Source organism: Mustelus asterias, chromosome 5, assembly GCF_964213995.1.
Source record: "Mustelus asterias chromosome 5, sMusAst1.hap1.1, whole genome shotgun sequence".
Taxonomy (NCBI): Eukaryota; Metazoa; Chordata; class Chondrichthyes; order Carcharhiniformes; family Triakidae; genus Mustelus; species Mustelus asterias.
The window spans coordinates 106,170,917-106,192,739 of record NC_135805.1 but is presented as its reverse complement, the minus strand read 5'-3'; the positions used below and the strand labels follow the sequence as shown (position 1 = coordinate 106,192,739).

The following is a 21,823-nucleotide window of genomic DNA, read 5'->3' as shown; positions in this document are numbered from 1 at the left end:
TTTTGAATGTGCCTGCCTCGCATTAAGTTGATATTTCTCTACACTCTAGCTATGACTGTAACACAACATTCTGTACTCTCTCCTTTCCTTCTCTATGAACAGTATGCTTTGTCTGTATAGCGCACAATACTTTTCACTGTATGCTAATACATGTGACAAAGTAAACCAAATCAAACAAGTTTCATATAGTATACATGATTGCAAGTGTGCACAGAATATTGTGGGCCATTTTTTAAAGAAATGAATGTGAAGCAAGGAGAGAGCTGACAATTTAATGTGGTAATGTAGTGTTGGATGTGCCATATTTTGTCTGCCATTTCAGGTATCATTCAAACAGCAGACAGTTCTCCCAATGCCCTGACCAATATTTATCTTGCAACTAACACTACCAAAAAGCAGACTATTTGGTCATTCCATCCATTGTTGTTTAAATGGCATTACTGAAAGAAAAAAATGTTTGCCTTAAAAACTGGACAGTACTTCGGGGCATCGGAATTATTAAAATGAAAGTTTTTTTTAAGCTGTACTGAATAAAAATAATCCAGAACAACTCATCAAAAGTCTATCAACAGCCATGGAAACAACTCAGAAGTACATTTTTCAGGCAAAGAAATCAGACGGTTAAGGAAGTTTCTGCAATACATACACTGGGAGGGAAAAACGTTTTTGTGCTCTCCTCATACTGCTGGTCTAACTTCTTATCCTACAGGGAAAAATAAAATTGTTAATTCACCTCAATGATGCTTTGCTACAGGTTGAACTTCAATATAGTTAAAAAATCACTTGCTCTCCACATAAAATTACTAATGAGCATTTGAGCAAAATGGTGTTTTTTCTGCACGTACACGTTGTTCTACAAACATCCTTAGGTAACAGCAGGTTCCAGTACAAAGAAATGAGAGTGGTATCGAGTTGCAGCATAATATTTGTTTTGCAGTTCATGCCCATTTATGAAGAAATATTTGACAACTGAAGATCTCCATAAATGTACTCTTTAACTTGAACTCCTTAACTTGAACTTCACTTATCTAAAGATAAAGAAAGACAAGATAGCTAGGAAACAAAAAGGTTTTAGCTTTACAAATAAAGATAAAGGACTTGATTTTCCCGGCTCGTTGCGCTGCTCGGGTGACTGGTATCCGGCCAGTCCATTTTTACAACGTAATCAGCCTCGCGCCGGGGAACAGCGTGAGCTGATACCATAAGCAGAAGCTGCTCTGCATCTCTTTAGTGAACCCGAGACTCAATTGTCCAAGCTCGCTCAAGTTTCGGCCCCTGCCAGTGAAGGTCCACACCAGCACGCATCATGTATGGTCCCCATCAACAGGGACCAGCCATAATGGCCTCACTGGTGGGACCAAAGGCCATTAAAGCCCCCAAGGAGGTCAGAGGCAGGGGGTGCCCCTCAGCAGTGTCAGCCTGGCATCACCCACTGGGCACCCTGGCAAACAGGCAGTGCCCAGCAGGCACTGAACAATGCCAAGGAGGCAGGAACTGAGGGGGCGGGACAAGAGCCAGACCTGGGGCGAGGGGAGGCGGGGGGGGGGGGGGGAGGGAATCCAGGGAATTCTATGGGGAGTGAGAGGTGGTGGTGGGCATAGGGCATTTGAGACCAGCGGAGGGGGGAGGGTGCTCAGGGATTGGAGGCTGGGTCTGGCCATGGTGGGGAGGGGGGGGGGGGGGGGTCAGGGCTGGCCAGTTTACGCTAGAGGGAATGTGAGAAACCAGCCAGGAGGGTGTTGAATTGTTAAGTCTAGAGGTAGCAAAGGCTTGAATGAGGGTTTGAATGAGCAGGTGAGGTGATGTGGGGCAAAGTCAGACAGTGAAAATAGGCAGTCATACTGATGATGCATAGATCCAGGGGTTTCTTTTGAATTTGTGGTAGAAATTATGGAACAGCTGGCTATGTTCTCTTATGCCGAGTCTTAAATTTGCTTGAAGCTAGGAATAGAACATAAGAACTAGGAGCAGGAGTAGGCCATCTGGCCCCTTGAGCCTGCTCCACCATTCAATGAGATCATGGCTAATACTAGTATCATGCCTGTAGGTTTTAGCAACATTTAGTGCCCTGATTTCATGCTGGACGTAAAGAAAAATCATCTTTTGATTATGGATGTAACAGCATTACATGTTGACCAATTTCCTTAAGTGATCATACATTTCAGATTGTTATGACTAAGACATTAAAGCAATTTTGCATTAAGTATACTTAGCATGAGGCTTGATATAATAAACTGATTTACATTTATCTGATTTAAATTGATTCTTGTGAATAATTAAGATGCTTGCTGCTTCTGATTATACATGAACGATTTACACTGAAAAGTTAATAAGCAAACTGGAATCAGCTATATCATCAAACAGGCTCGAGACTCCACGGGGAAGGTTGATTCAGGCTTCAGAAAATTGTGCCCAATTTTGATACCATTTTGTGGGTTGTGGCATCACAAATATCTTAGCTGACTTGAACTTCAAAAGAAATACTGAAGATGTGAAGAAAATGTGTGTCTTGCCTTTGACATTCTTCTGAGAATCGTGCAGGTTTAAACTGATTTGGTGCTTTCACTTTGGGCAAAATGAGAATGCATTCCTAATTATAGAATTATACTGTCACCCAGCATCTCCCTCTCATAACTTAAACTATTCTAACACCACAGGATGGAAAAGGAATAGAATTAGCCCTTTGTTCGATGAAAGTTACCATTTAGTCCCATCTCCCTGCGTTTTTCCTCAGATCCTTTCAAACTTTTTTTCTATTATCGACCGCCCTTTTAAGAGGATTCTGCTTACACCACTCTTTCTGGTGATACACTGCCCAGTCGAACCAAATTGTATTAAAAAAACAAATCCCTTATAATGTCTCCCTTTTTGCCAGTGATTTTTTTCTGACATACCACAACAAAGCTTTCCAATGTTCAACATCCTTATCATATCTTATTTTAACCTCAAAGGTGGTTATTAAAAACTGACCATTATACATAATTGGTATGATCCCAGGAATGAAGAGTTTGTCATATGAGGAGTGGTTGAGGAGTCTGGGTCTATACTCAATGGAGTTTAGAAGGATGAGGGGTGTCTAATTGAAACTTACTGTGAGGCCTAGATAGAATGGACGTGGAGAGGATGTTTCCACTAGTGGGAGAGACTAGAATGCGAGGGCACAACATCAGAGAGAAGGGACACTCCTTTAAAACTGAGATGAGGAGGAATTTCTTCAGCTAGAGGGTGAAGAATCTGTGGAACTCATTGCCACAGAGCGCTGTGGAGGCCAGGTCATTGAGTGTCTTTAAGACAGAGATAGATAGAGTAAGAAGTCTCAAAACACCAGGTTAAAGTCCAACAGGTTTATTTGGTAGCACGAGCTTTTGGAGCGCTGCCCCTTCATCAGGTGAGTCACTTTAACTCTGGTGTTAGACTTTAACCTGGTGTTGTGAGACTCCTTACTGTGCCCACCCCAGTCCAACGCCGGCATCTCCACATCAGAGATAGATAGGTTCTTGATCAATAAGGGGATCAAGGGTTACAGGGAGAAGACAGGAGAATGGGGATGAGAATCACATCAGCCATGATTGAATGGCGAAGCAGACTCAATGGGCCAAATGGCTTAATTCTGCTCCTATCTTATGGTCTTACGGTATCCAAAGCTCCACGTATTATAAACAAAAAAGCATGGAAATATATAGGACTCTCTTACCACACAATGGACAAGAATACTGAGGGGAATCCAAAACACCAGAGAGAATACGACAACGGATCCAACAATATTATCTGCTAGGAATTTCCCTGTAAAAAGTAGAAGCAGCATTTACAGACAAATATCAACCAATTCTGATGAGACCATATTTACTAAATTTCATCTGTTGCCCCTTCAGATATTAATTAATATCAATAAAAGCATTCTAAGACACAAGTGTTACAAGCTGCTATGGACCAGTAACTTCTGTGATAGACAAAATTTGAAATCACAGTTACTTAGCAAGAAAATAAAACCACAAGATTCCATGGTTTTTAAACAAGATTATTTTACTATCAAGAATCAACAAACAGTCACTGCTATCTAATTAACATTAATCAAATTGTGGTCAAACGTAATTCACAAATTGTACACCAAATGGCAGTGACATCAAAGACAGACCCTCCCCCACCCCCACAAATTTCTCAGCAAACCACCCAGACATCTGTGGTCACTGAAGCAGAGTCCTTCCAACTGTCTTCTTCAAGAGGGGTTTTAGCTCCTTTTTTTCAATCATTTAACCTCTGTCTGCCCTTCAACGGTGACCCCAACTCAGCTTGGAGATCTTTTTGCTTCTGCCTGCAATGAGCTATCAGGCAACAAGACCCAACTCACATTTCCCCAACAACTACTCAACTCCCAGTTCTCAATTACTTCTCTCAAAACTGCATCCTATTAAGTTTTCAAGACTGCACCCCAACATCTAAATACTGTACGATCTCAAGTCTCTAGCTGCACAGCACGGACAACCATTTCCAGCTTCACCAAGCTGATAGCCATTCCTCATGTGCTTTCTGTGTCCTAGTCTCCAAGCTGCACTGAGCAGACAACCACTTCAGCTTCAAAACTGACAATTGCCCTTCATGGGCTTTTAGTGCCCCAGCTTCCAAGCTGCACTAAGCAGACAATCATTTCTCATTGGCTTTCGCCTTCACACTGGGGATACCCTTCATCAGGTTGTGTGGCACTACCACCGCTAAATTGAATAGACTTAGAACAGACCTAGTAACTCAAAACTGGGCATCCATGATGCGCTCTGGACCATGAGCAGCAGAATTGTACTTGACCACAATCTCATGGCCTGGCATATCCCCACTCTACCATTACCACCAAGCTAGGGGGTCAACCCAAATTCAATGAAGAGTGCATGAGGGCATGCCAGGAGCAACACCACACAAACCTAAAAATGAGATGTCAACCTGGTGAAGCTGCAACACAGCTACTTGTGTGTCAAACAACATTAGCAGCAAGTAATAGAGTTAAGTGATTCAACAACCAACAGATCAGATCTAAGCTCTGCAGTCCTGCCACATCAGCCATAAATGGAGGGTGTCAATTAAACAACTCACTGGAGGAGGAAGCTCCACAGATATCCCCTTCCTCAATGATGAAGGAATCCAGTACAACAGTGTAAAAGATAAGGCTGAAACATTCACAACAATCTTCAGCCAGAAGTGCCAAATGGATGATCCATCTCAGCCTCCTCCAGAGAGCCCCAGCATCACAGGTGCTTCAGCCAAGTCTTCAGCCAATTCAATTCACTCCATGCGATATCCAAAAACAGCTGAAGGTAATGGTACTGCGAAGGCTATGGGTCCTGACAATAATCCAGCAATAGTACTGAAGATTTTTGCTCCAGAACTTGCAGTGTCTCAAGCCAAGCTATTCCAGTATAGCTACACTACTGGCAATGTGGAAAATTGCTTAACTACGTCCTGTACACAAAAAGCAGGACCAATCCAATCCGGCCAATTACCACCCAATCAGTCTACTCTTGATTATCAGTGAAGTGGTGGAAGAACTCATCAACAGTGCTAACAAACAGCATTTGCTTGGCAATAACCTGCTCACTGAAGTTTGGGTCCTGCCAAGGTCACTCAGCTCCTGATCTCATTACAGTCTTGGCTCAAACATGGACAAAAGAGCTGAATGCCAGAGGTGGGGTGAGAGTGACTGTCCTTGACATCAAGGCAGCATTTGATTGAGTGTGGCATCAATGAGCCTTAGCAAAACAGAGCCAATGGAAGTCAGAGGGAAACCCTCCATTAACTAGAGTCATACCTGGCACAAAGGAAGGTGGTTGTGGTGGTTTCAATTTCCAGGACATCACTGCAGGAATTCCTAGGTGGTATCCTAGGCACAATCAGCTTCAGCTGCTTCATCAATGACCTTCCTTCCATCGTAAGGTCAGAATTGGGACGTTCACTTACAACTGCGCAACGTTCAGCACCATTTGTAACTCCCCAAATACAGAAACCATCCACATCAAAATACAGCAAGGCCTGGACAATATCCAGGCTTGGGCTGGCATGGCTGATCATCCTACTCAATAGCCTAATCCTGTTTTTTCCCCCAATAAAAAATATTAAAATGAACAACATTTAACTTGTCAATAAGATTGGTCAACGATTCATAGAATCATAGAATCCCCACAGTGCAGAAGGAGGCCATTTGGCCCATCAAGTCTGCAACCGACCACAATCCCACTCATGTTCCATCCCGACAACCCCATGCATTTACCCTGCCTATCTCCCTGACACTAAGGGACAAGTTGGCATGGCCAATCCACCTAACCCACACATCTTTGGAATGTGGGAGGAAACCAGAGCGCCCAGAGGAAACACGCAGTCATGGGGAGAACATGCCAACTCCACACAGTCACCCAAGGCCGGAATTGAACCCAGGTCCCTGGCACCATGATGCAGCAGTGCTAACCACTGTGCCGCCCTATTCTTAGGTAAATTCCAATATGGCATGATTTATTCTATAATTTAGTTTTAATTAAACTATCTTGTAGAACATTTCCATCATCTAAAGCCAACTTGTTTAAAGTTTTCAAACAACTTTTGGCAAATTTCACAAATTTAACTGACTGGTAGGACAAATTTGAGATTTTCTTTTGAGAAGGGAGGACAAAACAACGTGGGAGAATGTGTCAGCTTACCAAAAGTATTGATATCCAATTTCTCAATGAAATCCCAGAATCGTTCTATGACATCCTGCACTTGCTTTTCACATTTGCCCTGTTGAAGAAAACAAAGAAAAAAATGGAACTATGGCCAGGATTCTCCCAAAAATATTCTAAGTGCTGAATTCGCAGAAAAAACTAGAGTAAAATCCCGCTGGTTTTTTAACAGGGTTTTCAAAATGAATCTCCCATATTCTGTGCATCACAGAGAGCCCTAGCGTGAATCTCGATAAAATTCAGTGAGTGGAGTCTATTTCCGCTGGAGAGGCCAACAGCATAGCGCTGAGCGGGCCACTGCGCATGCGCCGATCTGTCAGAGCGGAGATCAGTGCACGCGCAGCAGTCCCGCATTGATGGTCTCCCGATCGCTGCTAACCCCCCCGGCATCCTCCATTGCTGGCTATGCAATTCCCCTCCACCACGCGATCGCTGGCCTCTCAAACGTCTCCGAGCCATCTCTGGGCCAAATCCGGCATCCCCCACCTCCCCCCCAACCTGCTTTGATCGCCCGCCTTCGATTTGCCCGATGTCCAATGGGCAATGCCAAGCTGCCCCTTGGGTAGTGCCGGGGCTAGGCTGGCACTACCCAGGGGGCACCCCCCTTACCCCAACCTCTTGGGGGCCTCCAGCGGGGTCAGTTTGGGGGGGGGGGGGGGGTGAGGCAAGGGGGCCCCCAAGACTTCTGCCCCGGGCCTGCTAATGAGATTTAAATTTGAATTTAAATATTTTAAAACAGCTCCACATCGATTTCTGCCGCAAAGCTGATGATGCCAGAAATTCAGCAGCTGGAGATGCACGGAAGCCGTGGCGCCCAACAGGGAACCCGCTAAACAGCCTCCGTTAATGTCTCCCTGACCGCTGCACAGCTAGAGCAGCGTGCTAGGAGAATCGCCCCCTATATTTCCACCATTAGGTCAATGCAAAGCTCTTTCAGGTAAATGTCAATGTGAAAGTGACAGCATTACTCTCGTTTTGTTTTGCACAGCAGTTGATGGTTCTACTGCTGTCATTTATACTTTGGTCTAGATTTAAGTAACTCATCATCATCTCCTTTTGCCTTGCACTGTCATTTGTTTCTCCTGCCTCCCACCCTATCACAGACCTTGCATTTCCTCTTTCCACTTCCCTTCTCCCTTGCTGAATACCTATTAAATATTTTAACCATTGGCAGTTCTGCAGAAGGAAATCAATCGGAAACTCTTTTGCTGTCCACAGATGCTGCCTGACCTGAGCTCTTCCAGTATTTTCTGTTATTACAGTACAACTCGAGTCAAATTCAGATTGGTCTCCTTATATAACTGACCAATTAGCTTACATTAGAGGCAACGGTTCAGGGCTTTAGGCTGGTCAGAACATTGTATTAACAACAGGGAAGGTTAGAGCTTTCCAATGTTAATCTGGGAAGGGAAAAGGGTTAGATTTAAAGTCTCTTGCAGAAGACACTGCTTCCAAAAATAGAGATTTCCAACCCGCGTTGGAGATCTCTACTGCCTCCCGAAGATACACAAGGCAAACACACCCGGCCGTCCCATCGTATCGGGCAATGGGACCCTGTGCGAGAACCTCTCCGGCTATGTCGAGGGCATCCTGAAACCCATTGTACAAAGAACCCCCAGCTTTTGTCGCGACACGACGGACTTCCTACAGAAACTCGGCACACATGGAGCAGTTGAACCAGGAGCGCTCCTCGTCACAATGGATGTCTCAGCACTCTACACCAGCATCCCCCATGACGATGGCATTGCTGCAACGGCCTCAGTGCTCAGCGCCAACAACTGCCAGTTTCCAGATGCAATTTTACATCTCATCCGCTTCATCCTGGACCACAATATCTTCACCTTCAACAACCAGTTCTTCATCCAGACACACGGAACAGCCATGGGGACCAAATTTGCACCTCAATATGCCAACATCTTCATGCACAGGTTCGAACAAGACTTCTTCACCGCACGGGACCTTCAACCGGTGCTATACACTAGATACATCGATGACATTTTCTTCCTTTGGACTCATGGTGAACAATCACTGAAACAACTCTATGATGACATCAACAAGTTCCATCCCACCATCAGGCTCACCATAGACTACTCTCCGGAATCGGTTGCATTCTTGGACACGCGCATCTCCATTAAGGACGGTCACCTCAGCACCTCACTGTACCGCAAGCCCACGGATAACCTCACGATGCTCCACTTCTCCAGCTTCCACCCTAAACACGTTAAAGAAGCCATCCCCTACGGACAAGCCCTCCGTATACACAGGATCTGCTCGGATGAGGAGGATCGCAACAGACACCTCCAGACGCTGAAAGATGCCCTCATAAGAACAGGATATGGCGCTAGACTCATTGATCAACAGTTCCAACGCGCCACAGCGAAAAACCGCACCGACCTCCTCAGAAGACAAACACGGGACACAGTGGACAGAGTACCCTTCGTTGTCCAGTACTTCCCCGGAGCGGAGAAGCTACGGCATCTCCTCCGGAGCCTTCAACATGTCATTGATGAAGACGAACATCTCGCCAAGGCCATCCCCACACCCCCACTTCTTGCCTTCAAACAACCGCACAACCTCAAACAGACCATTGTCCGCAGCAAACTACCCAGCCTTCAGGAGAACAGTGACCAAGACACCACACAACCCTGCCACAGCAACCTCTGCAAGACGTGCCGGATCATCGACACAGATGCCATCATCTCACGTGAGAACACCATCCACCAGGTACACGGTACATACTCTTGCAACTCGGCCAACGTTGTCTACCTGATACGCTGCAAGAAAGGATGTCCCGAGGCATGGTACATTGGGGAAACTATGCAGACGCTGCGACAACGGATGAATGAACACCGCTCGACAATCACCAGGCAAGACTGTTCTCTTCCTGTTGGGGAGCACTTCAGCGGTCACGGGCATTCGGCCTCTGATATTCGGGTAAGCGTTCTCCAAGGCGGCCTTCGCGACACACGACAGCGCAGAGTCGCTGAGCAGAAACTGATAGCCAGGTTCCGCACACACAAGGACGGCCTCAACCGGGATATTGGGTTTATGTCACACTATTTCACATAAATATTTCTGCTTTTTTCCTCCTGAGTCTTTATCATGCGATCCTAGAATCAGAATTTATGTCACACTATTTGTAACTCCCACAGTTGCGTGGACCTGCAGAGTTTCACTGGCTGTCTTGTCTGGAGACAATACACATCTTTTTAGCCTGTCTTGATGCTCTCTCCACTCCCATTGTTTTGTTTCTTAAAGACTGGATTAGTTGTAAGTATTCGCATTCCAACCATTATTCATGTAAATTGAGTCTGTGTCTTATAAGTTCTGTTTGTGAACAGAATTCCCACTCACCTGAAGAAGGGGCTCAGAGCCTCGAAAGCTTGTGTGGCTTTTGCTACCAAATAAACCTGTTGGACTTTAACCTGGTGTTGTTAAACTTCTTACTGTCCAAAAATACAGCATTTTCTCTGGGTCAATTTACAGCAGCGAAAGCTAAGAGAACGACCCATTTATGACAATTCTGTTTTCTGTTAGATAACCAATCCCCCACTTATGCTAATGCATTTGGAAAGCAGTAGTCAGCATGATTCACAAAGGAGAAATAATGCTTGACAAATCGATTGGAATTTTTTGAGGATGTAACTAGTAGAATTGATCTCTGGAGAACCGGTGGATATGGTTTTAGACTTTTATAGAATCCCTACAGTGCAGAAGGACGCAATTCGACCCATCAAACTTGCACCAGCAACAATCCCACTCAGTCCCTATCCCCGTAACCTCATGCATTTACCCTGCCACTCCCCCTGACACTAAGGGGCAATTTAGCATGGCTAATCAATCTAATCCGCACATCTTTGGACTGAGAGGGGAAACCCACACAGACACAGGGAGAATGTGCAAACTCTACACAGTCACCCAAGGCCGGATTTGAACCCAGGTTCCTGGCACTGAGGCAACAGTGCTAACCACCTGTGTCACCTTTCAGAAGACTTTTGACAAGGTCTTACATCGCAGACTACTTTGTAAAGTAAAAGCACATGGAATTGTAGGTAGGATCTTGAGATGGATGGAAGGCTGGTCAGCAGATAGGGAGCAAAAAGAGTTGGCACAAATGGGTCTTTTTCTGATTGGCAGGCAGGGACTAGTGGGGTTCCACAGGGATCTGCGCTAGGACCTCAATTGCTCACATTATATATTAATGATCTGGAAGGGGAGCTGAATGTATCATCTCCAAATTTGCAGATGATACAAAGTTGGGTGGGAGGGTGAGCTGTAAGAAGGATGCCAAGATGTTTCAGTATGATTTGGACAGGCTGAGTGTGTGGGTATATGCAGTATAATGTGGATAAATGTGAGATTATCCACTTTGTAGCAATAGGAAGGCACACTATTATTTGAATGGGTGTAAACAGAGAGGTGGATACTCAGTTGGGGCCTTGGTGTCCTCGTGCAATAGTTGCTGAAAGTAAACGCGCAGGAACAGCAGGCAGTAAAGACGGCAAATGGTATGTTGGCCTTCATAGCAAGAGGATTTGAGTATAGGAAGAGGGATGTTTTACTGCAATTGTATAGGGCGTTGGTGAAGCCACATCTGGAATATTGTGTGCAGTTTTAGTGTCCTTATCCGAGGAAAGGTGTTCTTGCTATAGAGGGAGTGCAGTGAAGGTTTACCTGGCTGATTCCTCAGATGGTAGTCATGATGTGGAGATGCCGGCGTTGGACTGGGGTAAGAACAGTAAGAAGTCTCACAACACCAGGTTAAAGTTCGACAGGTTTATTTGGTAGCAAATACCATAAGCTTTCGGAGCGTGCTGCTCCTTCGTCAGATGGAGTGGTTACCTGTTCTCCAACAGTGCACAGACACAGAAATCAAGTTACAGAATACTAATTAGAATGCAAATCTCTACAGCCAGCCAGGTCTTAAAAGGTACAGATAATGTGGTTGGAGGGAACATTAAACACAGGTTAAAGAGATGTGTATTGTCTCCAGACAGAACAGCTGGTGAGATTATGCAAGACCAGGGGCAAGCTGTGGGGGTTACTGATAATGTGACATAAATCCAACATCCCGGTTTAGGCCGTCCTCACGTGTGCGGAACTTGGCTATCAGTTTCTGCTCAGCGACTCTGCGCTGTCGTGTGTCGTGAAGGCCGCCTTGGAGAACGCTTACCTGAAGATCCAAGGCTGAATGCCCATGACTGCTGAAGTGCTCCCCCACAGGAAGAGAACAATCACCAGGCAAGACTGTTCTCTTCCTGTGGGGGAGCACTTCAGCAGTCACGGGCATTCAGCCTTGGATCTTCAGGTAAGCGGCCTTCACGACACACGACAGCGCAGAGTCGCTGAGCAGAAACTGATAGCCAAGTTCCGCACACATGAGGACGGCCTAAACCGGGATGTTGGATTTATGTCACATTATCAGTAACCCCCACAGCTTGCCCCTGGTCTTGCATAATCTCACCAGCTGTTCTGTCTGGAGACAATACACATCTCTTTAACCTGTGTTTAATGTTCCCTCCAACCACATTATCTGTACCTTTAAAGACCTGGCTGGCTGTAGAGATTTGCATTCTAATTAGTATTCTGTAACTTGATTTCTGTGTCTGTGCACTGTTGGAGAACAGATAACCACTCCATCTGACGAAGGAGCAGCACGCTCCGAAAGCTTATGGTATTTGCTACCAAATAAACCTGTTGGACTTTAACCTGGTGTTGTGAGACTTCTTACTGTGATTCCTCAGATGGCAGGACTGTCATGTGAGGAGAGACCAGGTCAGTTAGGATTACATTCATTGGAGTTTATAAGCGAGAGATGACATCTTATAGAAACTTATAAAATTCGAACATGGTTAGACAGGGTAGATTCAGAAAGAATGTTCCCGATGGTGGGGGAGTCCAGAACTAGGGGTCATATTTGAGGGTAAGGGGTAAATCTTTTAGGACTGAGGTGAGGGGAAATTTCTTCACCCAGAGAGTGGTGAATGTGTGGAATTCACTACCACACAGAATGTGGTTGAGGCCAAAACATTGTGATTTCAGGAAGAAATTAGATATAACTCTTGGGGCAAAAGGGATGAAGGGATCAATGGTGGTGGTTGGCAGGGGGGAGAAATCAGGATATTGAATTTGTTGATCAGCCATGATGAAAATGAATGGCAGAGCAGGTTTGAAGGGCCAAATTGCCTATTTCTGCTTCTATTTTCTACGTTTCCAAGTTTTTTACTATGTGATCCCCGACACCATGAGTTCATTTTGTGTAGTAACCTTTGATAGATCACCTTGCCAAATGTCTTCTGAAAATCTGCACAGCACATCCACAGGCTCCCCTTTATGAATGTTACTTGTTACATCTTCAACGAACCCTAATAAATTAGTCAAACATGTTTTGCTTTCACAAAGCCACGTTGATTCTGTCTGATTGCATTGAGATTTTCTAAATGTTCACTATAACCTCCTGAATAATAGATCCCATCATTTTCCCTCTGACAGATGTTAAGCTAACTAGCCTGCAGCTTCCTGCTTTCTGTCTCCCTCCTATCTTGAATAGACAATATTAAGCATTCTAGGGTACACCAAATAGATGAGAGCACATTATTTAAATGGAGAAGTTGCGGTATCCAGGGGTACAGACGGATCTGGGTGTCCTAGTACATGAAACTCAAGATGTTAATGTGCAGGAATAGCAAGTAATTAGGAAGGGAAATGGAATGCTGTTGTTTATTACAAGAGAAATGAAATGTAGAAGTAGAGATGCTTTGCTACAATTGTATAGGGTACTGGTGAGACCACGTCTGGAGTACGGTGTATAGTTTTGGACTCCTTATTTAAGAAATGACATAATTGTATTGGAAGCAGTTCAGAGAAGATTCATTGAACTGATCCCCAAGATGAGGGGGTCATCCTATGAGGAAAGATTAGACATATTGGACCTATACACATTGGACTTTAGAGGAGGAGAGGTGATCTTATTGAAACATACAAGATCCTGAGGGGAATAGACAGGACAGATGCTAAAAGGATGTTTCCCTTTATGGGAAAGACTAGAAAGGGAACACAGTTAAAATAAGGAGTCTCCCATTTAAGACAGAGATAAGGAGAAATTTTCTCTCAGAGGCTCCTAAGTCTGTGCAACACTCTTCCCCAGAGAGTGATGGAGGCTGGGTCATTGAATATTTTAAAGGTTGAGTTAGATAGATTCTAAATGTATAGGAAGGGGAAGGAAAGTGGAGTTGAGGCCACAATGAGGTCAGCCATAATCTTAATGAATGGCAGAGCAGGCTCGAGGGGTCGAATGGCCTAACCCTGCTTTTAGTCCTATGCTCATATGTGAAGAATCAATGGTCATTTTAAAAAATTACAAAGGGTTTGGAGTGGAGTTGGATGAATACCAAGAGAATACTACTTCAACTGAGGAATCAATGGCAAAAGGTCAAATTAAATTTGTCATTAAGAATCAGGAAAGGGATGCCGAATAATTGAGTAGTTTCAGCGATTTGATCACTAGGGAAATAATTAAGCATTTTAAAGGGTTGAAGGCCATTGAAACAAAAATATATCAAGATTATCTCCACTTGGAGCTATTGGTTTTAAAGTAAATTTGCTTCTTGGCCACTTCTAATTTCCATAGCAGTAATTGAATTACTACAGATATGGCAGGCATTACTAAAAGCTTAGCAATCAATCTGCTATACCCAGCAAGTCAATTCTGGAAAATAGCTTGTACAGTTCCTTTCCCATATTGCTATTGTTAAAAATATAGACAGCAAGTGTCAGCAGGCTATTTGACCAGCGTAACCACAATCCAGGTCCAGACAGCCACACGTACTGAAAGGGCTGCCTGACATTGATCCAAGTCAAAAACTCTGGGCAATTTCTTTCCTTACACAAGGCCCTGTGATCAAGTCATCTAGCTCAGTGTGGAGTGGGTATTAAAATAAGGAGCTTTTCGATACGTATGATCCTGCTCCTTAATCAGCTTAACCAACAGAAGGAAATTACTACTTAATACTGCCACGAGATTTTAAAAAGACACATGTTTATCCTTTGTCCAAAAATACCCCCTGATCTCAGTGAAAGTTAAGATTTTTGTCCCTCCGCACAGCAAGTACCATTTCACAAAAATCTTGTTCCACTATACACTAAAAATAGTACATGTGGTCATTGCAACCATTATGTTAAGTAAAGGTTCTTTTTCCGTGTACAATAAAAAGCTTATGTGGAGAAAATAGTTTCCAATCTGAGAGAAATTAAGACACCGTTTAAACTTTCAGCAAGAGCAAACTGGGAACTTCACAAAGAAAGAGAACCTCAGTTCGGTTTTGCAAAATAAATTCAATATAAATAAAATTAGTTTAAAATAGATTAACTACAATATCAAAACAAAATTCCATAATGGTTACGGTAGTCCAGTAGTTACTGTGCGGTCTGGAAATCCTGGGATTGAGTTCAATTCCAATCACAAGCCAGTTGCAAAATTGAACTTACATGGTCATTTGTGGGCTAGTAGTTATAAAAAAAATTCAAGTCATCAGAGTGCTGTAGAAACCCAACTGGTTTATTCAGGTCCTTTGGGGAATCAACATGCCAATCCTTCTCAATTTGGTTTACTTTTCCATAAAGATTCAATTGATTTGCCTCAGATTTGCCTCTAAGAATGGACAATAAGTAATGACTTGCTAATGTTGTCCACATCCCAAAATAGAAAACAAAATAAAAATTCACTTTTGCTTGCAGCTTACCAGCTGAAAACCAGAGTATTAGACATACAAGAAAAGTACAGCTTGTTTAAAACTGCTATATGATGGAACCAGTAAGTGACAAAAGAGGGAAGTTCTAGAAAAATCCCTCTCATTTTCCCTACTGATAATGCTACAGTTCTAGGAAAGAAGAAGAAATGGGGAAGAGCAATTGAATGATCAAAGATTAAATATAACCTCACACTAAACAGGAGTTTTACAAAAGTGCTGTAATCTTCAATGTTTGGATTTAGAGGGCGGTTCATCAAAAAAAAGTCAGTGTGGGGTGTTTTAACAGTCAGGCAGGGACTTGAGCCAATCCCCCCTGATACATTACTGAGGGCTGATCTTACATTCTACCAGCTAACAGGATTGAGAGATGTTTCCAAAGCTTCAAACATAAACTAAACAAATTGTGAAGCCTCTATGTCTGACTAACTGTTCCTTTCTGAATTTGAATGATCATTTAATCAAAGTTCAGGATGCCCCACGAGCACCTAGAATTTTCTTTCGAGGTTAGCTGACTCAGCATATTTGAGTTTTTTAGTCATTAGCAAGCAGTTGGAAAATATCCTTCAAAACAGATCATTTTTAAATCTCAGATGAGCCATGCCCAAATTAGTTCAAAATTCTCTGAAGAGAGAGACTGATAACCCTGAAAGAGAAGTACTATGTATTAAAGATTAGTTTTATTACTTGGCCAATGCAGTCAGATTAAAGATTTATTGTAAATATAGAATTATTTTATCACTGTTAAATTAGTCATTTGCTCATTTTTTAAATGACTTTAAACAAGGTTTGCTCAGGTGCTCTGCTGCATTCAAAGATTTAAGTGGGATTAAAAGAACCCAATATCTTTAAAAAAAATATCAAACATTTTTTGCAGTTCATTTACTAGGTCTTGGCACTAACAGTTTACTCAGATATTAAGACAACGATAGACACTGCTATGGTTTCAGGAGTTGCAACTCACCCGTAAGACTGATTTAAGATATGACAACATATAATGATTGAAGGATTCAAAAGATGCAAAAATTTAACAAAGTGCAACTAAACCTTTTCTAGTCAAAATGCTCTTGTTCAATAAAATTATTCCAAGACCACATAAAACATGAATACACGTAATACAGAATCGCTGGGTAATAACAGTTACAACTTACATGTCCATCACAAAATCCAACTGTGCAGGGTTTCCCTTTGCGCAGGTACAAAAATTGTTTGTTTTTATCTACATATGGACTGCAAATTCCACCATCTCTGCAGCAAACTTTACAGGAATCGTCTGTCTCTAAATATAATAAAATCATAAAAAATATTGTAATATGCATCGATTGAATAGGTGTATAGTAGTACCATAAATAGCCAAATGAGAACGTAATCAATGCAGAAGATGTACAAATGAAAATAAAATCAGGTTATTCAGAAGACATTCTAAACATTAACTCAAGAATGCAACTCTCTCTCCTAACCTTCTCTTATGAACCCCCTGCCCTTCCTCTTTTGGCAGCAACTGAGTTAACATTCAGTTCCATGAGCAGCACCAACACTCCATTACTTTGCCATTCTCAGGGAGGTAGGACATTTAAAAAATAGGTTATCAACTGCCAACAATTCTGCCTCCATTGGAATTCTCTCAACCTGATGTTTCCAATACATTACAGCCCTCAATTCTCCCTTCTTCACAAATATATCCAGTTATCTGTTGAACCCATTTATACTGTTTTCTTCCAAAGTTTTTTCTGGTTATATATTCCATATATCTATGACTTGTGTCTGTTACGTTACTGCCTAAATTTGCTATTTATACCTATTATTTATTATAGTATTAAGATGTGAACTATTTATTTTGTTCAGCTTAAATCCATTGGATCCCGATAACTTAGAACATTTTTACTGGAATACATGATAGCAAGACCCAATCCTGCTCTCATCCAACTTCTGCACATATGCAACACAGCATAAACTTCTGAGGGACTAAATTGAACTATCTTAGCTGAGATATGCTTACTCAACACAAAAAAAAATCAAATTTGGAATATCTCTGAACTGCATGGATCAATGTATTTAAACATCAAAAAGTAATACAATAGTAATTACTAAAAGGATAGCAACAGGCTGAACATGGATCAATTAATTCATCCTGTCACCACTAACTGATGCACTGCCTGATTGTTCAGCTGAGAAATTTTTGTTAAATGACCAGACAAGACTGATCCAAAAAAATACAATGGGTGTCATGCTGTTATTACACACTAAACACAGAAAATTGGAAGAAGGTGGAAGTAGCAGCAATGCCAAAACAACTCATCACTTGCATATCACTCACTGACTTGGACATCAATTGCTATTCCTTCACTGTTGCTGGATCATTATCCCAGTATTCCCTGTCTAACACAATTGTGGAAACACAATAACGGCAGTGGTTCAAGGCAGCAGCAACTTCGAGTTAACGAAGGATGGGTAACGGAGGCAAACTTGACAATCCCATCCACATCCCAAGAACAAACAAAACAAATAATTTTCTCCTTCCTCTTCTGGTGCACAGGCCAATTTAAGAAAGTGTGCACCAAGGCAAGTATCTATGCAGAATATGCGCGAATGTCCACCATATTACTTTACAAATGTCCCAGACATCAACTGGGCAATTTCGCAAACATCAACTGGTAAATATAAAGAATTTCATTTGACATACAAATGTACTTGTCATGACTTTAAATCACTTTTATTGGAAACAGAAAAGATATCTAAACGTATTGCCGATTATTTGCTTAAAAACTCAAAAGGGTAAAGTAAAAGGGTAAAAGTAAAGAGTAAAGTAAAGTAAATGGGCGGCACGGTAGCACAGTGGTTAGCACAGCTGCTTCACAGCTCCAGGGACCTGGGTTCGATCCCCGGCTTGGGTCACTGTCTGTGTGGAGTTTGCACATTCTCCTCGTGTCTGCGTGGGTTTCCTCCGGGTGCTCCGGTTTCCTCCCACAGTCCAAAGATGTGCGGGTTAGGTTGATTGGCCATGCTAAAAATTGCCCCTTAGTGTCCTGAGGTGCGTAGGTTAGAGGGATTAGTGGGTAAAATATGTAGGGGCCTGGGTGGGATTGTGGTCGGTGCAGACTCGATGGGCCGAATGGCCTCTTTCTGTACTGTAGGGTTTCTATGAGGTTGCCCGATGTCCCAGAGTTAGAGGTTCATATTATCAATTCTATAAGCTGTGAGCTACAACGTTTGCTTTACATGGGGGTGGTATGTGCGCCCAGGGTGGAAATCACACACTCCCTCACAGGGGGAGAAACTAGCCACACGCTTCACACCTTCTATGGACCAGTTAGGCCAAAGGGCCAGTTTCCATGCTGTAAACCTCTGACTCTTATGAACAGGAAATAGAATAAACTAAATCTTAAAACAAATAGTAAATTTAATTCTTGACTTATGTACTATAACTAAACACATCTGTACAATGTGCAGGTGACAGTCTATGTATACCAGCAATTTTATTTAAACAAGTAATTAATAAATCAGAATCCCTACAAAACTTTTTACTCACCATTACAAGCACATGACTTGAGACCTTCCTCTGCCTCGCAGAAAGGAATGCATTCCCCATTTAAACATTTTCCCATGTCCACACAGATTGTATCATCTGCAGCATTATCAGGAGCAGGACAAAACTGGTCAGTCCCTATCAATAGAAGAGTTTGTTAAAGTTTGAAATCTAATCGTAGAGAATAAAATCCAGTCTTAAGGAAACTTGGAACAGGTTACTATAATTGCTGTAGCTGAGAACACCAATTCAGTCCTTAACAGCAATAATTCATCTCTTTTCTGTTCAATAACCTAAAATTGCTTTGAACATAGCCAGATTCTCTGAACATTAAATCTCAATTTTTGCATGGCAATCTAGTGGTTAGGACCAGAAAACAGATGGTAGTCCTTTCCGTTATTCTGCCAGGTTTGTCTCCTGACATGTTCAGTTGGTAGAACCAGCAATCATACAAGTGCCCAAATGGTGTGTGCGCTTCATTTTAACATTAATTTAGGGTATAGTCATCCTTCATTCATTTCCTCCCATCTAGGTCATTTCCAGGCTTCCAAAGAGCAATAAATAACATGGAGGTCACAGTAATATGACAAAAGTATTTTAACCATTTATTAACTATGTATTTTTCTTTCTGGCTGCAACATTTTCGTGAATCATTGCAAATTGCTAGCATTTCATTTTCCTTTGCACCAATGAGAATCCCATTAAATTGTATCTTTGGAAAAGGACCTAAAGGTTTGCCAGGCACATCTGCATCTGCAGAGGGAGGTGAGCATACCTTGCTTTGGGAGATGATTAATGCTGTTAGAGAGTTCTCAAAGTAAGCTGAAACGACAGCACAGTTATGTTAATAGCTGACTTACTGTAATATCAGATCACAGCAAGTCATTCAGTAGCGCTACATGAAATAGGTCAAGTTCGGGTAATCAAGAAGCAGAGTTGCATGATCAACCACGTTGCAGTTCAGAGGTCAGTGGTTTTCACGGGGTCTTCAGTGCTATAAGGATCAAGCAGCACATTACAGTCACTGGATGTGTCAACAAACAGCTGGGGTCTAAACCTTGGCAAAAGTGCCATATGGCATGCTGCGATGCTGGCCTATGGAGATGATGCCATGAAATAGCATAGAGGCCAATATTCATTGCAAGCACGAAATCCAATTCAGGATTTCTCAGTCCTTGCCTGCCTGCACATTCACACTGCATCTTGAATCTTCCTTTAACTTTGTTTCTGTCATTCAATTGCAAATGGGTTGAGATGGCTTATGAAGCTCTCAGAAATCTTTCATAATTGTTGTCATCTTATTGGGACAATCTCTTTAAATTCCACTTACACACAGGTTTCTGCTACCACTTACCCGTACAAGTGGATTCTCCTTTGCACGTTGCATTGATTGCTTCCTGGCACTTCTTTCCAGCTTTTTCAAATTGACAATCCTTGCAGCATGGACTGTTCTTATCACTTTGGAAACAATTATTAAAAGCAATTACCTCCAAACAATCCTAACTGCTTAGAAACTCCAAAAATGACCAAACTGAAAGATAATCCTTCCTAAAACACAAAAAATTAGTTAAACTGGAGAATTTTTTGTATTGTGTAAATTTTATAATGCAGATTTCTAATTTCATGCTATTGACACGTTTGTGCCTTCTTTTAGTTTAAAATGGTTTGATTGCTCAGAACTATCCTGAGGATACCTAATTCTATCCACAACATCTAGAATTCAAAATCTTCCAAGGATTGACACTAGGAACATATACATCTTTATTTCTATAATGAACGTTCAAGTACTTAAGAGTTGAATTGCACGCTTCTTTTCAATATGTTTAGAAAGGGATATGCCCAAGAATTTGGTTTATGAAGGCGCAGGTTAACTCAAACATGCAGACCAATGGATTCGGGTTCAATTTCCAGTCAAAGAATTAAGTATTATCTGTACTTCCAAAATATTGTAAATCAAGCAATGATTAATTTAAAAGAAGAATTAAATTCACGTTAATTAATTAGAGTAGTGCTTCAAAATAGAATGATTAAATGGTCTTTAATTCATTACCTGCAATTTTTGTTTTTTTTGAGTTGACATTGTTGAGTGCAACATTTGTCCTCAGTTAAATGTAAAAGTCCAGGATCACATTGCTCTCCTTCATCCACACGTGAATTCCCACATACTTTATTGCTCCTTTCCTTAAAACACTTGGATGCTTTACTAATTAGTGTCCGATAAATTGATCGTTTGCTGCAGTTGGAGAACAGCTGGAGAATTAAATACTTTCCATGAGTTGCAATTTGGAAATCCATTAAACATTTTAAAACATTAATAATGGCAACAGTATTTATTTCAATGATGGCCATTTTAAGCTAACACAACATTCCGGTCACATGCATTTTTGTGAGAAAGGGGTAAATATGCAGGATTCAGAGGGGAAAGATATCCAATACATTTAGCAATGGATCAGGAGATTGGTGGATGGCCCACCAAATCTCTGCAAGTGAGAACTTAATTTCATCTAGCTAAATACTTAGTCAAGCACTGCATTTGCTATAGAGCAGGATTAAACATAACCATGTCATTTTTATTTCTGTCCCATACTACTGAGAGATAAATGAAACTAAATTACTGGATAATTGGGCGGCACGGTGGCACAGTGGTTAGCACTGCTGCTTCACAGCTCCAGGGACCTGGGTTCGATTCCCGGCTTGGGTCACTGTCTGTGTGGAGTTTGCACATTCTCCTTGTGTCTGTGTAGGTTTCCTCCGGGTGCTCCGGTTTCCTCCCACAGTCCAAAGATGTGCGGGTTAGGTTGATTGGCCATGCTAAAATTGCCCTTAGTGTCCTGGGATGCGTAGGTTAGAGG

General features: G+C 42.2%; 1 protein-coding gene across 4 annotated transcripts in view; it reads right to left on the bottom strand.

Moving 5' to 3' along the window:
* The window catches only part of LOC144493741 (disintegrin and metalloproteinase domain-containing protein 17-like), a 70,344-nt gene that overhangs the window by 2,839 nt on the left and 45,682 nt on the right, over window positions 1-21,823 (bottom strand). For 3 of the 4 annotated variants that reach the window (XM_078213161.1, XM_078213160.1, XM_078213162.1), the window contains 7 exons: window positions 21,022-21,221; window positions 20,326-20,429; window positions 18,975-19,109; window positions 16,597-16,724; window positions 6,678-6,756; window positions 3,695-3,783; window positions 647-703 (listed from right to left, as the gene is read on the bottom strand). In XM_078213161.1, coding sequence (XP_078069287.1) covers window positions 647-703; window positions 3,695-3,783; window positions 6,678-6,756; window positions 16,597-16,724; window positions 18,975-19,109; window positions 20,326-20,429; window positions 21,022-21,221 — 792 coding nt within the window. Of the gene's footprint in view, window positions 1-646; window positions 704-845; window positions 1,029-3,694; window positions 3,784-6,677; window positions 6,757-16,596; window positions 16,725-18,974; window positions 19,110-20,325; window positions 20,430-21,021; window positions 21,222-21,823 lie in introns of those variants that run through there. The other variant, XR_013497788.1, reaches the window with a different exon arrangement.